Source organism: Amphibalanus amphitrite, unplaced genomic scaffold (assembly GCF_019059575.1).
Source record: "Amphibalanus amphitrite isolate SeventyFive unplaced genomic scaffold, NRLGWU_Aamphi_draft 000125F_arrow, whole genome shotgun sequence".
Taxonomy (NCBI): domain Eukaryota; kingdom Metazoa; phylum Arthropoda; class Thecostraca; order Balanomorpha; family Balanidae; genus Amphibalanus; species Amphibalanus amphitrite.
Window position 1 is genome coordinate 842,907 of NW_024881620.1, and position 15,372 is coordinate 858,278.

Genomic DNA, 15,372 nt, shown 5'->3' on the forward strand with positions numbered 1-15,372 from the left:
GCCTGGGCCTCGGCGTCGGCCCGAGCAGGATCACCGGCGCGATGTCCCTGGCCAAGCTCGTGACGGTGGTCTTGAGCTGTCGCCATACGGCTCCATCGAGACGGTCGGGAGTGGCCCCCAACGGGTATACGTCATTGCCCCCGAGCCATACTGCCACTTCTGATGGCTGGAGGCCTCTTCGGCGTGCCGCTTTGCTCCACTCTTCCACTTTGCGCGCCAGGGCACCGGAGCGGACACAGCCGGCCCAGGTCTTGCCGACCTGTGCAGAGGGCACCCACACGGTGACCTCCCACTCGCCCACTCGCGGAAGAAAGCCGGCTCGTCGGGCGAACGAGTCCCCCACGAGCAGCCCCGCCCGGAGGGGCGGACCCACGCCGCTCCCCCCGGTCCCGAAGGAGCGCATGGCGTCTCGCACCAGTGCAGGGCTTCGCAGGAGAGCGCAGCACCCGCCTCCAAGAGCCTGCTGAGGGGGTGGTAGGCGGACGTTGCCCTCCACGGTCACGGTCACGGACGCGCCCTCGCCGCCTCCGTCCACGGTCCGGGAAGGCGGACTCACGCCGCTACTCCCGACCACGGACACGGTCATAGGCGCGCTCCCGCCGCCTCCGTCCACGGTCCGGGAGGGCGGGCTCACGCCGCTTCTCCCGACCACGGACACGGTCGTAGGCGCGCTCCCGCCGCCTCCGTCCACGGTCCGGGAGGGCGGGCTCACGCCGCTTCTCTCGGTCGCCGCGTCCGACTCCGTCCTCGTGGGCATCCACTCGTAGAGAACGGCTGCATTTTCAGCCATCTCTGCCGCTCCCGCGGTCCCGTTCACGTCATCTTCCTCCGCAATATCGAACTCGAACAAGAGGTCCTGCCGTTCGTCGAATGTCAGGAGGTCCGCTAGCAGGTCCTCTTCATCCATCGCGTCCCTGAGAGAGCAAATAAACCGCGTCATGCTACGCGGACACCTGATACGGCACAACGGGTCGGGACACTCGACCAGACCGTGTGATGTAGGGGGCCGGGGGACCGTATACTGGGGGGCTCTCGTCATCCTCCCCCACCCGTCCCACAGGAGGCGCGGGCGTACTGTGTCCAGAGGATGACTGATGCAGGAGAAGGAGCATCCGAGGCCTCCTCTCATCGTCTGTGGTTATCGCGGGCACGGACCCATCACCGCCTCCCTCCCCCGGGGGCCTTTCCCCCGTAGACCTCGGGGTTCCCCGGGTTCCCTGGACACGTCCCTTACTGCATTTGGAGGGCTTCAGGTGGTTATGATGGAGAACACGTACCTTGCCGTCCTTGTTGGCCACCTTATAGGCGACCTCCTTCCCGGGGGCCCCGACCTTACCAATGATGGTAGAGGGACCGGTGAATGGTAAGCCCAGCTTGGGTTTACCGCCAGCTGCGGCCCTGAAGTCTCGGGTCCAGACCTTGTCCCCGATCCGATACTCTTCGGCACACTGCTTCGCGTCATACCTCTCAGCGGCTTCCTTGGCGGCTCGAGCCGAGTTGCTTCGTACTTGATTGTACGCGGCACGCATGGAGCGGAGTCGGTCCTCGAGGTAGCTGTGCACCGGCACGGATTCGACGGCAGGTCCGTACTCGACGTCCAGCGGCATCCGCGGTTCGTACCCATGCACCAGATAGAAGGGTGTGTACCCGGTTGCACTGTGGATTGATGAATTGTAGGCCATTGAGTACGCCTTGATGTCGACGTCCCAATGCAGCCCCTCAGCATCGACGTATTTGCTGATCATGTCCTTCAGCGTCCGGTTAAACCTTTCTACCATGCCGTCGCTTTCGGGGTGGTACGGCGTAGTTCGGGTCTTGTGGATACCTAGTCTCTGGCACATGGCCTGGAACACTCGGGACTCAAACTGCCGCCCTTGGTCAGAATGAAGGCGATCTGGGACACCGAAGTCGTGGACCCAGTCCAGGAGACATTCCAGTATGGTTTCGGTCTTCTGATCAGCCATTGGGTAGATGCGGACGTATTTGGAAAAATAGTCCATGATGATCAGAGCGCAGTTATTTCCTTTTAAGGACGTTGGCATTTCGGTGACATCGACGGCGATCCTCTCGAAGGGCAAGGACGTCGTCTCCGTCACCATCGGGGCTCTTTTTGCGGGGGACGGCCGGTGCCTTCTCTGACAGGGGACGCAGTCATCGCAGAACGCGCGTATGTCCTGGTACATCCCCGGCCAGATAAAACGCCGTCTGACACGAAACGATGTCCTCCGCCGTCCCATGTGCCCACTGGTCGGATGGTCATGCGCCATTTTAAGAATCTCCTCCCGGAGATCTTTTGGGACAGCTGCTCGAAAGCCCTCACCCGTCGCCAGTCCGATGACTCCATCGCGCAGCTCGACGTCCCTCCAGCGGGGCAGCAGCACCTTCCCCCAGGCTCCCATCTTGCTCCGATCTGGTGTCTCCCCACTCTCCAGCCGGCTGCGGATCTGCTGCAAAGCGTAGTCCTGTTCCTGAGCTTGACGAATACCCTGAGCGTCGCCTCTGCCAGCCCCCAGAGGCGCGTTGACCGCCGCTTGTATCCCCCTTGGCTGGTGTGGTCCGGATCAGGGCACACGCCTGTATCCGTGCCACCAGGGAAAGGACAGCCCTTCAGGGCACCAGACGTCACCTGTGCCTGGACTGTGTGGTCTGGATCAGGACACACGCCTGTATCCGTACCACCAGGGACAGGACTGCCCTTCAGGGCACGAGACATCACCTGGGTCTCTACTCCTCCGGCGCGATCTGGGTCAGGACACACGCCTGAAAACGTACCGCCGGAGCGAGGTTTATCCTCCAGGAAGCGGGACGCTGCTACGGACGCCTTAGCGCCAGATACGGAGGCGACAGCCACTTCAGGAGTCGGCACTTCCACTGTTCCGGACTCAGCTGGCCGCCTGGATAGAGCGTCAGCGTTGCGGTGTTCCACTCCAGCCTTGATCTCGACATCAAATTCAAACGAGCTTAGCTCGATGGCCCAACGGCCTCGCCGTCCCGTCCCGTCACGTTCCACCGCAATGGACTGAGGGATGTTGGCCAGAGGTTTGTGGTCGGTAACGACCAGGAACTTGGCGCCTGTGGTGTATTGACGGAAGCGTCTGATAGCGTGGACGACAGCCCACAACTCCTTGTCATAAGTGGGCCACTTCACCTGCTGCTTTGTGAGGACCTTGCTGTCGTAGGCTATGACACGCTCCTCGCCATCGATCCGTTCCGTCAGGACGGACCCCACCGTCGTGTTGCACGCGTCCGTATACAGCACAAACATGCCGCGGAAACGAGGCAGAGACAACACGGGGGGCGAAGCCAGGATGCTCTTGAGCTGAGCGAAAGCCTGGCGCATCTCCGCCGTCCACACCAGTTTCCCGGGTGACAGTGCAGCGTTCCTCAGTGGCCTGGCGATCTCGGCATAGCCATCGATGAAGTGGGCATAGTAGCCACACAGCCCCAGGAAGCTATTCATCTTCGAGTCATCGGCAGGTTCTGGCCACGTGAGGACCTTGTCCACGTTCCTTTGATCTGGCTTCACTCCTGCCTCCGATACTGAGTGCCCGAGAAAGGTGACTTCGTTTCTTGCCAAGTGGCATTTTTTGGGGTTTGAGTTTGAGACCGGCCTCTCTGATACGTTCGAAAACGTCTTTCAGAGTCGCCAGGTGCTCGTGCTCGGTCTTGTTGAAGAGGATGATGTCGTCTAGGTAGACGAGGCATGTCCGGGTGTCTAGACCCGCCAGCACAAGCTCCATCAGGCGCTGGAAGGTGCCGCCGGCGTTTTTCAGCCCCATGGCCATCACTCGAAACTGGTGCAGTCCCCTCCCCGTCGTGAACGCGGTCTTTTCACGGTCTTCGGGAGCGATCTCTACCTGCCAGTATCCTGTGGCCATATCGAGGGTGGTGTACCATCGCGCCCCAGCCAATGAGTCCAATGCGTCGTCGATCCTAGGAAGCGGGTGTGCCAGACCCTTCGTCACGCTGTTGACAGCTCTCATATCCACGCAAAAACGGAAGGATCCGTCTTTCTTGCGTGCGAGAACTACGGGGGAGCACCATGGGCTGTCGCTGGGCTCTATAACTCCGTCTCGCAACATCTGCTCCTTTTGGAGTTCCACCTGTTCACGAATCGAGGCGGGGATCCTCCGAGGCGGCTGCCGGACCGGAGGAGCGTCTCCCGTGTCGATGTGATGCTTCGTGAGGTGGGTGCATCCGATATCTCCGGAATTGCGGCTGAATATATCCTGATATTCCATCACCAAGTGCTTTAGTTCAGCTCTCCCCTCCGCGGACATCCCAGAGCTCTCCACATCGACGACAGGGGGAGCGGGCACACGCCGATCGCCCCCGTCGTCGGGTGCATTGAGAACGTCTGCTGCGCACTGCGCCTGGGTGCAGCCTGTGGTGACGTTCCCGGCTCCAGGCCCAACACACGCCACGGCGTGACGTACGCTGGTCTGTCTGTCGTCACACAAGTCGAACTCGTTGTCGGCTCCGGGAAGAATGGCGAAGAGCGTGCCGACATCACTACCCTTCAGTAATTTGATCTCCCCCAAGCCGGCGTTGGTCAGCCGAATGGGAACAGTGCCATCATGGTCAACTGTTACCACCTCCCTCGGGATCAGGAGGCCCTCCCTCTCCGCTGTGTGACTGGGCTCGAAAACTCCTGACAGAGATGACGGATTGCGCACCTTTCCGTCGAGAGGTGCCACCCGGGCCGCGACGATGAGGGCTGACCGGGCCGGGACAACAGCTGCAGCCGTGAGCAACGCCCTCGCGCGGGTCGGTCTGATCTCGCCGTATGTTGGCAGAGGAATGGACATTCCCGCGAGCCTGAGGACCCCCTGCTGGTCGTCGATGATGGTGCCATACCGGCAGCAAAAATCACGGCCCAGGACGACGTCATACACCAGACCGCTGACCACCGCGACACTCGCGCATGTAAATGACTGGTCACGAATTCTAATTGGAATCTCACTCAGGACGCCTGCGATATGAAGGGGCTCGCCGCCAGCGCCTCTCGCCGGACGGGAAGGCCGCGTCATTTGGTAGCCGAGATCCCGCTGTATATCTATTTGAAGGCCGTCACGGATCATGGTGAAGTCGGCCCCAGAGTCCACCAGGGCCCACACTTCCTTATCTCCTACTTGCGCTTTTACCACCGAAGCGGTAAGTCGGGACCCTGATGGATACGGGGCCGGCGCCTGTCCCTCAGCACCGGCCGACATCAGTTTCCCTGCATGCCAGAGGGCGGCACCGAGGAGGTATCTCGGGGTGCGGCGGGGTACATCTGCTGAACAGGAGCACCAGGGAGCAGGCGGCAGTCCACCAACCAGTGGCCACTCCTTCCACAGCCCAGGCAAAACGGCCGCTCTCCATGAGGGTTGGGCCGCTTGACCGAGTGGGGACACTCGCGTGCATAGTGGGTCCCCTGCTCGCCGCACGTCCAGCATCGACCCCGCCGGCTCCCAGACCCCCCGCCAGTACTCCGGCGCGTCCCAGGCATTCTCTGAGTTGATCTCGGGTGCTCTGAGCCAGTCCGTTCACCCATGGCCGCGCCGTCCCGCTGCCGGTCGGCAGTCTGAAGCTCTTTGAGCGCCTGTTGGACAGCATCGAGGCGACGCTCGAGCGCATGCAGCGGGGCCGACCCCTCCCCACCATTCGATGGACGGGTGACCGGCAGCGCTTCGAAGGTCATCTGAGGATCGGCATCCCAGAGGCGCGACGGGTCCCGATCGAGCCCGCCCGCCCCAGCGCACGTTTGGATAACCTCGCCGGGGGGCACGGTCCCCGGCGCGAGGTAGGACGGGCACACGCCGCTCCTCCCCGCCGCCGGAACACCCCGACCGAGCCCGTCCGCCCCAGCACACGTTTGGGCAACATCCCCGGGGGGCACGGTTCCCGGCGCGAGGTAGGGCGGGCTCACGCCGCTCCTCCCTGCCGCCGGAATACCCCCCGGAGGCCGACTGACGGCAACGTGGTCATCCCCTAGCTGGGCGGCCGCTGCCACTGACCGCACCCCGGCTGTGGCCTGCCTCATCGCACTGACAGTCGCCTGACGTTTGTGTACGGCACACGCTTTGTCAGCCACAGCCTGCAACGTGTGCAGATCCTCGCCGCATAATTGGCCCTGCAGACGTTCATCGTGCAGTCCACACAAGAACCGACTTGCCAAATTCGTTTGGACGGATGCGTCGGTCTCGCCGGCACGTGGATATGCGGCGCGGCCCAGCAAACGGATCCTGTCGGCGAAGTCGACCACGGACTCGCCAGGCCCCTGCATGACTCCTGCCAGCTCTGCCTGGGCCTGGAGAATTCCGACATCTGACCCGTAGCGCGCTGCCAGGGCCGCCTTGATTCCTGAATAGCTGGTTTTAGTCTTGTCGGGAAACGAGGCGTAACAGTCTAGCGCCCTCTCCTCGAGGAGCGCCACGAGGCACTGGATGCGGTCTGCATCGGAAAACGAAGCGGTTTGGGCTTCGAACCGGCTCACCCATTGATTCCAATTCTGCCCCTGTGCTCCAGAAAATGGCTTAGCCTTAGACAAAATTAGTATTTTGGGATCCATGCCCGGTCAGGATCGGGACACCGCTGAAGTTACGGGCAAACGCCGAATACTTCAACGTGTCAGGACACACAGTTGAAAAAGGAACAATGCCCGCAGGGAAGTACGGCTAAACAGGCGGTAACACGCCGGATGTTTTAGCAGTACGATGTAAAAGAATATGTACAAATTTAAGCGCAATATTTCCTCTCGGGAATTTTCTCACCTGTGAGCAGGCGCGTAGATTGGTGTGGCATCCACGGCGAGGCGGACCTGGTCCCTTGTCGTCCTACCGACCGCGCCAATGTTGAGATTCGCCTCCCACCGCCGTGCTCCAACACCAACAGGTCACCGGTGCTGATGTATTGGTCTCACACGCTCTGCACCGCGCCGCTCCGTCGTCGGTCAGGGCCCACGCCTGACTGCCCGCCCGGCCGCCCGCTCCGCTGACCCGGGCTGGGTCGCTCGCCGGCCCGCCGCCAGGCGGCAGCACCGGACGGGGGCGGCGGCGGCGCGGCGGCCGGTCACCACGCGGATACATATTTATACCTACGAAATCCCGTCACTACCCTTACTGACTATATCGGACGACAAAAAGAAAAAAGTGCAATTATGTTTCCCTTATCTTATGCACTGATTAACAGTGTTCGGTCAATTCTAGGACACGCTGTATAAAAGCATGGGATGCCAGGTCCCGACACATTGTTATCATTAATTGGAATGCTTCTTGTCATTCCAGTCGAGTATTATCTGGGTTAATGTGGTATTAGTCACGATTGATGTTTGTGGGTAGGCAGCAGCTTCTCTCTCAGTCTGCTAGGTGACGGTACTTACCACCAGGACTTCTTCTGGCGGTACCGTTATCTTGACGAGACACTGGGATGCAGGAGGGGAGGACTGAACAGTTGATGGGGCGGGGGTGTCCGACCGCAGCTCAGGCAGCTGTCAGCCTTACGGAGCAAGGATGGGACAGCAGAGACAAGCAGGGGATGACAGGGACAGGGACGAGGATAGCTGCAGCTGAACATGGGTTGGTTACACTGGTGGCCGGCGACGTCAGTTGGCCATCCAGTGGAAACTTGAGTTAGGGTTCTACCAGAGGATGGATCCAATTGCAAAAGTGCTTCAAGGAAAGCTATTGCTTTTGAAAACTATTGCTGACTAACGACAAGGTAAACTAACTATTTCTCTGAATGATACAGTCCTCTAAATCAGAATAAGAGTGCGGTGCTACGATTCGATGACCAATGCTCCGATATAGGAGGCTTTTAGGGGATGCAACTAGGTTTTATTTTTCACAATTGGCCACGTTTTTTTATAATTTCAAGCGCCCTTTGGCCCTAGGTTTTTACATTTTGACATTTGTAGCATTTTTCAAAACGATGCAGTCTTAAACTCGCTATTTAGCTTTGAATTGCACTTGTATGGTTGCAGTGTTTATGATGTAACTATGTGCAATACTCAGTTCAACCTGCAGTTGCTAGCAACAGAGCCACATCCAGCTCATGGAGCCCAGACTGCCATTGCTCACAGGTGCCACAATGCTGCTAAGCCAGCTTTGACGAGACGAGGCGACCTTGAAGACGCTGCCATCCCGGATGCATTTACAGGGGATTAGTGGCATCACCTTTCACAAAGCTCCCCTAGCGTAGTCAGTCCCATATCCCTGCAGACACACGCCAATGAGCCAGGGGAGGTCTCAATGCCAGCTGAATCCATGACAAGCGTGTTATACGTGAAGCGATTAATTATCCGTAAGTGGATATGCTTGGTTGGTGCGATAGTAATCTTGGTCTCGTAGGTAGGTAGCTTCAACTCGCTGGCAATAATTCACTGTGTGTGTCGTACTGATGCGCAAAGTGTGCTTTGTAGGACAGCCAGAGTACAGGACAGAGGCGGATCCAGCTCAGAGTTTTTTTTTGGGGGGGGGGGGCAAACCATAACAATTTATCGATTCTTTCCATGCATCGTCCATAGGCGTAATGTTAAAATTGTGCCGTTTGGGGGGGGGGCAAATGCCCATTTTGCCCCCCCCCCTGGATCCGCCACTGGTACAGGAACGGCCAATGGACGGTCACCGAACAGACAACGGGTAAGCGTTTGGTTCTGAGCAATAAATGTCAGGGCATATCAGGGTAATAAATGTATGAAGGCGGCCGAAACCGCGTACTAAGCGCCAAAGGAATGTGTCTGTACTCTGCAAATGTCAAGTATCATCAGGCTCAACGTCAACCTAGTCTAGCAAGCACATCCAGCAACTGAGCAGGCTAAGCACGCCCATTGGAGTGTCTCCTAGCTGCCAATGAGCGACGCTTTTGCAATTTTAGTCCGAAGTGAGTTGTGTCAGCTACCTAGATCAGAGAGAGCATTTTATTCGGAGACGATAAGCTACGTCATTATTCACAACAAACTTCTCTTAAAAAACACACACACATACACACGAACTTTGCATTTCGGTTACCGCAAGATTCTTTGCTCAACCATGCCACACTTACAAATAACGTGCCTAAGATGGAAGATGTACGATGTTATGCTTTTTACTTTTGGCGTCGAGTGTATTGCGCATGCCTTGCAGTCAGTTCCATTACAACCGATCAGTGAGCTGATGCCCATTTTCTCCGAACTTTGTATGAGATGGGGACAGCTCCAAAGGTGATAGATCTTTATATCTTTCTAGTTGAGGTTTATTTGCCATTGGGTCTACAGTGCAGGGATATTTCTATCTCGCACTCCTCTGAGATGCAAAGATAAGGTCTCGAGGATTCATAGCTAAAAATCAAGAGTTCAAGTGATGATGGGCCAATAATTGAACTATTTTTAATGGTTGTTTGTGCATGAAACTTATGAAATATCAAAACAAAGTACCTACTCTGAATCTATTTTTCCATAGATGAGAACATAATGTAATGTTTCATTAACTAAGAATAAACCTCAACGTAGAAAGATATAGGATTCCTCATGGCTCACTCGTGGAAGATCGGATATCTTTTCCTCGCGTGTTCCAAAATAACCTCGCTCCTTCGTCGCTCGGTTTTTCAGTAACCTGCTTGGAAAAGATATCCTTATCTTTCTAGTTGAGGTTTATTTGCCATTGGGTCTACAGTGCAGGGATATTTCTATCTCGCACTCCTCTGAGATGCAAAGATAAGAATTGGTTATATCTGCATCCCTCTGAGATGCAAAGATAAGGTCTCGAGGGTTCATAGCGAAAAATCAAGAGTTCAAGTGATGATGGGTCAATAACCGAACGACATTTTTAATGGTTGTTTATGGATGAAACTTATGAAATAAGAACAAACTACTCTGAATCTATTTTTACATAGATGAATGCATTTAAATATAATATCTCATTGATTAAGAATAAACCTCAACATAGAAAGATATAGGATTCCTCATGGCTCACTCGTGAAAGATCGGATATCTTTTCCTCGCGTGTTACAGAAAAACCTCGCTCCTTCGTCGCTCGGTTTTTCAGTAACCCGCTTGGAAAAGATATCCTTATCTTCCACTCGGAGCCATGAAGAATCCTCTATATCTTCCACTCGGAGCCATGAAGAATCCTCCATAGCAATGCAATTATCCATGGCATCAGCGATATTTATGGCAGGAGATAATAAGCTGACCTTGCAGTCCATTGAAAATAACTGGTAAAAAAGCGTCACATTGCTAATTGGATTGCCCTTTCTACCATCGTCACACGTCAAGCAAGGACCGACTAGTTATCATTAGTCAATTGCCACGTTAGGATTACATTCTATTGTTTTTCTGCATGTCCTCGGAGACCATCAGATGATTTACCAAAGGAGAAGCTCGACTGAATAACTCGCTAATGATCATCATAAAAGTTTTGCTAGTGCATGACAAAGATGTCAAGCGATGCACTTGACAATAAATTTGCTCATTTGTATTTCTATGATGATCGCACTCCTCATAACCATAATGCCAGCATGAGAGCGTCACTGCGCAAAACGTAATTTTCATTGGCAGGATTTCTAAGTTGGGCAAACAGCCACAAACCACACACCACCATACCGTTCAGCCGCACCGTTGTCCAAACGCAGCTCCAGTACCATGTCAGGAACACATTTGGAAATTCACCTCAGCCGGTCCAAGAAACAGCCTTTGAGGAGCTCCGCGCGTGCTAGATTCACGCACCCGGTCCGCTTTGCAGACATTGATCCCTGCAGCGCGGTCAAGCCGTGTTTGGTGTGCGGGAGAAGTCGCGCGCCTGCCTTCCATGAGCTGGTGGTTAGCCTTGACGTCGACAACATCTACATGGAGTGTAGCTGCGCACTCGACGCAGGACATGACGCCAAGGCCACGCACTGACGGCTATCGCTCACTCTCTGTGTGACCGCTGCAGCAGGGTCTGCACAGTGGAGGATTGAGTGGTCAGTGGGTGTCACAGCGGACCCGCACCCACGCCGCGCATACCAAGAATCACTGTTCGGGGGATAAACTCGGATTTTGCGGTTGCAAAAGTGCAGCGTGTTTCGCATCAGCCGAAAAAAATATTCTTTTTAACGATACGTTGCACAGGGTTATAAATAGTTTAAGTAAGTATTGCTCTTTGCAATATCGATATCAAGCACTTCTAGCTGATTTAGAAGTGTTTAATAAGTTCAGAACTCTTCTGGTTTTGTATGTGGTTACTTCGGTAAACAAACAACCTCAAAACTATTTGCTTATATGATCCTGAACGACGGACAGCCTTTCTAAAACATATTGGTCGACGTTTTCTTATGTTGCGCGGCTCAAAGCCATGGCAAACTGATCCATCACGGTTCGAGACGTGCAACGAATGGAGCACCATAAAAAGAGGTGTGACGGACTGCATTCAAATTGTGTTTTACCCTTGAAAAGAAGCAGCACGTCATATGACGTTTGCCAGCTTTCAGCTGCTGTCTTGCATGAGATGGAAAAGCTGTTTTGGTACTTTTACCGACGTTCTTCCTTTCAAAATATTACAGTTGTTTTGTAATATGCCACCAAAATGTTACCAATAACTGCAATACATTTTTAGTACCAAAAGCAAATAATGCTGAAAAAGTATTATGCATAATAAGGATGCACGGAACATTCTTATGGCAGGGCATTGGCGTATTGCATGCATGCCTATTTGATCGCTGTGACTTTAAACATGCGTGAATATCCTGGCGCTTGAGGTCTGACAAAGTCCTCCCATCCTAGCTGTGCAAAACTGAGAAATAGACTGCTCTTAGTATTAGACGTACTCTACAGACTGCCCAGACCAATGTAGATCTCGAAAGAAAGCAAACGAGGTCAAGGCAAGCATCTGTCCTCGAATGTCGTCGTCGCATCACGGCCATCGACTGGCAGGGCGCCGGACGTCTGAGATATGTCCGAGTCGCAAAATGTCGACTGGTGCAGACTGTATGGAGTGTCTCATCTCGAGTCGTAACATGTCGACTGGTGCAGACTGTATGGAGTGCCTGATAAGTGATAAGAGCTGACTGATCGCTGATAAAAATTTGAAGCTATATATTTTTTCTCACAGAACCACGGTACCACCCACTATGTTTTCCCTCATACTATGAAAGATAAATATTCATTTAAGTTCATATATTTAATAAAGAAATATAAGAAGAGTGTGTATACGGGGTGATGACCCCACTGAAAAGCATTCCTACGGAAACATTACAACCGTACCTTTTGCTCGCCTAAAATCAATGTTTAAAAAAAACGAATAACAAAAAAAACGGTAAACATAAATTGCAGTGGGCTTGTGATAGAAAGAAAATTTTCAATGTTTTTGCTTTGTCAGCCTTTTTCAATCACAAATTATTGTATTTGAATTATCAAAAAAACCTTCAGTACGACCTTTCAGACTGGGTCAATGACCTCTAAATCAGGGTGTCCAAGTTTATTTTTAACAAACAAAGTTTGCAGCAGATGAGGCACCGATGATTAAGTTTCAAACAGTCGCGATGGTCATTCATCAGCTGGATAAAATCCCAATTTTTCTTTTCTTAACACTCATACCGTCTGAGCTCCCATAGACTCGAAATAAACCCATATCACTTGCGAAATGCTCATGTTTAATCGGCTTAGTGAAAATAAAATTCACTTGCGCATATCTTATGCCACCGCGGCGTTCTTTGGACCCTGCGTCTGGCAGCCTGGCGCTGATGAATGGATATGCTGTCGGTACAAGAGATTGATCCACTAACCAGCTGCAGATATGATCTGCAGCGCGTCCGAGGCCAGGACATCACCCAAGGTCAGGAGCGCTGATGGCTGGTAATGAAATACAGCGGTTGGTGTGCTTAAGCGTGCTTAGCATAATCAGTATGCATTGAACAAGTAGGTATTTTACGCAACACAACTGGGATTGTGGACATATATTCACATCGAAGAAAGCTTACACGTGAATTCGATCATCATTTAACCAACTAACCACGAACATGCTTACCATTAACATTGCTGTAAATTCACTTAAATCGCATTTTCCATTATTGGCTTCATCAGTGTTCAAGGTGAAGAGTTGTCGATTTCAGGTTTCGTTGTGGCTTGCGGCCTTCGACTTCCATTCACTAAAAGCCACCCCATTGATGAGCATGCATGTCAGTTTACACGATGAATTGAATACTCTTCTGCGCTGGTCGGCCTTTGGTGACTCTCAGCCTCGATCGCATTTGGGAGTCCCATCTTCCCACTGGTCTAAAATCTAGGGTCCAGGAACTGTCTGGGGTCTAGGGTTCAGGGTCCCATCATTTTACCGACCTAGTAGTCGCAATGATTATTCCTCAGCACCTGCAGACCCTGCAGACTGTTGGCGTTTGTCAGTCTGCCGTGCTCTACAGCCCTGGTCATTGATCCCAGCAGTCACTGACTCTCCGGCAACTGCCTTGATGACCTAAGAGCCATTCCCGAATGGGCGTCGCCCCGTCGTTATCCGTAACCTGACGTCTGTCTGCACCGGAGGCTACTTCTTCCTGCTCCTGGAGCCGGACTTTTGGCGTGCCATCAGGATCATGTGCGCCTGCCGTTTGATGGCGGCTCGCGACGGCACGGCGTCGTCTCCGGTCGTGTCGCCGTCGGTGCCGACGTACCCGATGTCGTCGCGCGCCGTGTCGTCCTCCAGCTGGGTGCGCCGCTTGGAGACCCGGTGCTCGGAGCGCGTCATCAGGAAGGCGGCGGCAGCGGCGGCGCGCTGCGCCCGCTCCGGCTCCGTGCCGCGCAGCGAGGCCATCAGCGCGCTGACGCCGGCGCCGGCCGTGGCCAGCAGGCTGTGCAGGTGGCTCTCCGTGTCGGCCGGGTCGTGCGCCGGCGGCGGCTCCACCAGGCCGGCGCTGACGAACACCGTCGACAGGTACTCGAGCAGCTGCCGGAGCCGCGCCAGCGTCTGCGTGACGCGGCTGCAGGCGGCCACCCGGCTCCAGCGGGCCGGCTGGGCGGCGGCGCGAGCGTCTCCGGCGGCGCTGCGCAGCTGGGCCTCCTGCTCAGACTCTGCCCGCAGCAGCTGAGAGTTCCTCACGATAGTCAGCTCGTCAAGGCGCTGCAGCAGTGCCGACTTACGCACCTCCAGCTCATTCACGAACGCCTTGGCGTACTGGTACGTGCACTCTTGTTTTTCGTATTTCTCGGCCACTTCCGGCACTGTATGACTCGCGGTTACGTTCTTCATTAGCTCGAGCTCCTCTTCACTGTACTCAAAAAGACCACCAGCATCATGCAGTTCTGTACTACAAATAATCGAAAGCTTGGAGTGGTACGTCATTTGCGATAGTGGCATAGTCTCTTGTGCAGCGAAATGGGCCTGTATTGTTTTCCAAAGAATTGTAAATTCGTGCTTCTCTTCCTCGGTTTTCTTTTTATATTCAGCAATCTCAACTTTCCTATCCTTTCGGAAATGGTGCAAGTCAAACTCTGATTTGTACACTTCGGCGTCAGCTAGTTCTTTTCCTTTAACCGCATCTCCCTGCGATCGTTGACACATGGCCAGTTCCTCTTCGTGATTGCGTAGCAGTTTGCTGGCAGCATCGAAAGCTGATTGACTAGATAACGCCTCCATTGCTAGCTGATCTCGAATGCGCCGGTAAGTATGACCAATCATTTCGGCCTCCAAAAGCTTTTTGTCGTTCACGCATATCTCATTTTCAATAGCAAGACATCTCGTATCCCCCATCGGTCCCTCCAGATCGAGGTACCCAGAGTCGTCGACAGCTTCATTGAATGTGCGCAACAGACTTTTGAGATGCTTCATCTTCATCGTGTGTGCATGCTTTAGCCTGTTCAGTTTGCTCCGCATGCCGCTAAGCTTGTAATCAACATTTTCATTGACATCTCTTGGCTCCCATTCCCGAAATATGCTGCTTCCAGGGTGATGGTCACGAAGAGCCTGTCTCATCAAACCTTCATTGGTTTTTGCGCTGATGAGGCTTTTTCTAGCGTCTGATATCTCGCTGCGTAACCTTCGAATCGTCTCTTGATTAGCTTCGATTTCGTCTTGACATACCTCTGCATATGTTTTCGCTTGATCGTTTTGCAATTCGAAACGTTTCTTCAAATGGTTCAATGAATCGGCTGGAGAAGTTTTCGATTTCTTGGTAAATTTGTTCGGCGCTACGCTTTGTCTCCTTGTTTCAAGCAATGTCATTTTTGCTCGATGAAAAGAGCTTCCTGGTAAGTAAATTATGTGGTCTTGGGAATGTAATCAGAGCTAGTCTCTAGCTTTGCGGCTTTAACCTGAAATTTCCTCCTCTACCAGTTCGATAAAAGGACCTGTCAGCAACCCCACCAACCACCCAATCCACATCCCCTGGCTTCCCGGATGGACCTGAATCCCAAAAGAAAACGGAGGCCATAAAATGGCGGCGCCT

At 53.8% G+C, this 15,372-nt stretch overlaps 1 protein-coding gene across 1 annotated transcript; it reads right to left on the reverse strand.

Annotated features, from left to right (window-relative positions):
* Positions 1–941: 941 nt before the first annotated feature.
* Positions 942–3,460, reverse strand: LOC122381712. The gene is made up of 4 exons (XM_043366201.1): positions 2,622–3,460; positions 2,321–2,499; positions 1,278–1,894; positions 942–953 (listed from the first exon to the last, which is right to left on the reverse strand). The coding sequence occupies exons 1-4, from the start codon at positions 3,458–3,460 to the stop codon at positions 942–944; spliced, it is 1,647 nt and encodes a 548-aa protein (XP_043222136.1).
* Between the last annotated feature and the right edge of the window lie 11,912 nt (positions 3,461–15,372).

Coding starts and splice junctions, on each gene's coding strand:
- LOC122381712 (XM_043366201.1), bottom strand. CDS start 3,460: ATGAATAGCTTCCTGGGGCTGTGTGGCTACTATGCCCACTTCATCGAT. Junction 2,500..2,621: donor ACAGTCCAGGCACAGGTGAC/GTCTGGTGCCCT, acceptor GGGGGCTGGCAG/AGGCGACGCTCAGGGTATTC. Junction 1,895..2,320: donor AGTCATCGGACTGGCGACGG/GTGAGGGCTTTC, acceptor TCGGTGTCCCAG/ATCGCCTTCATTCTGACCAA.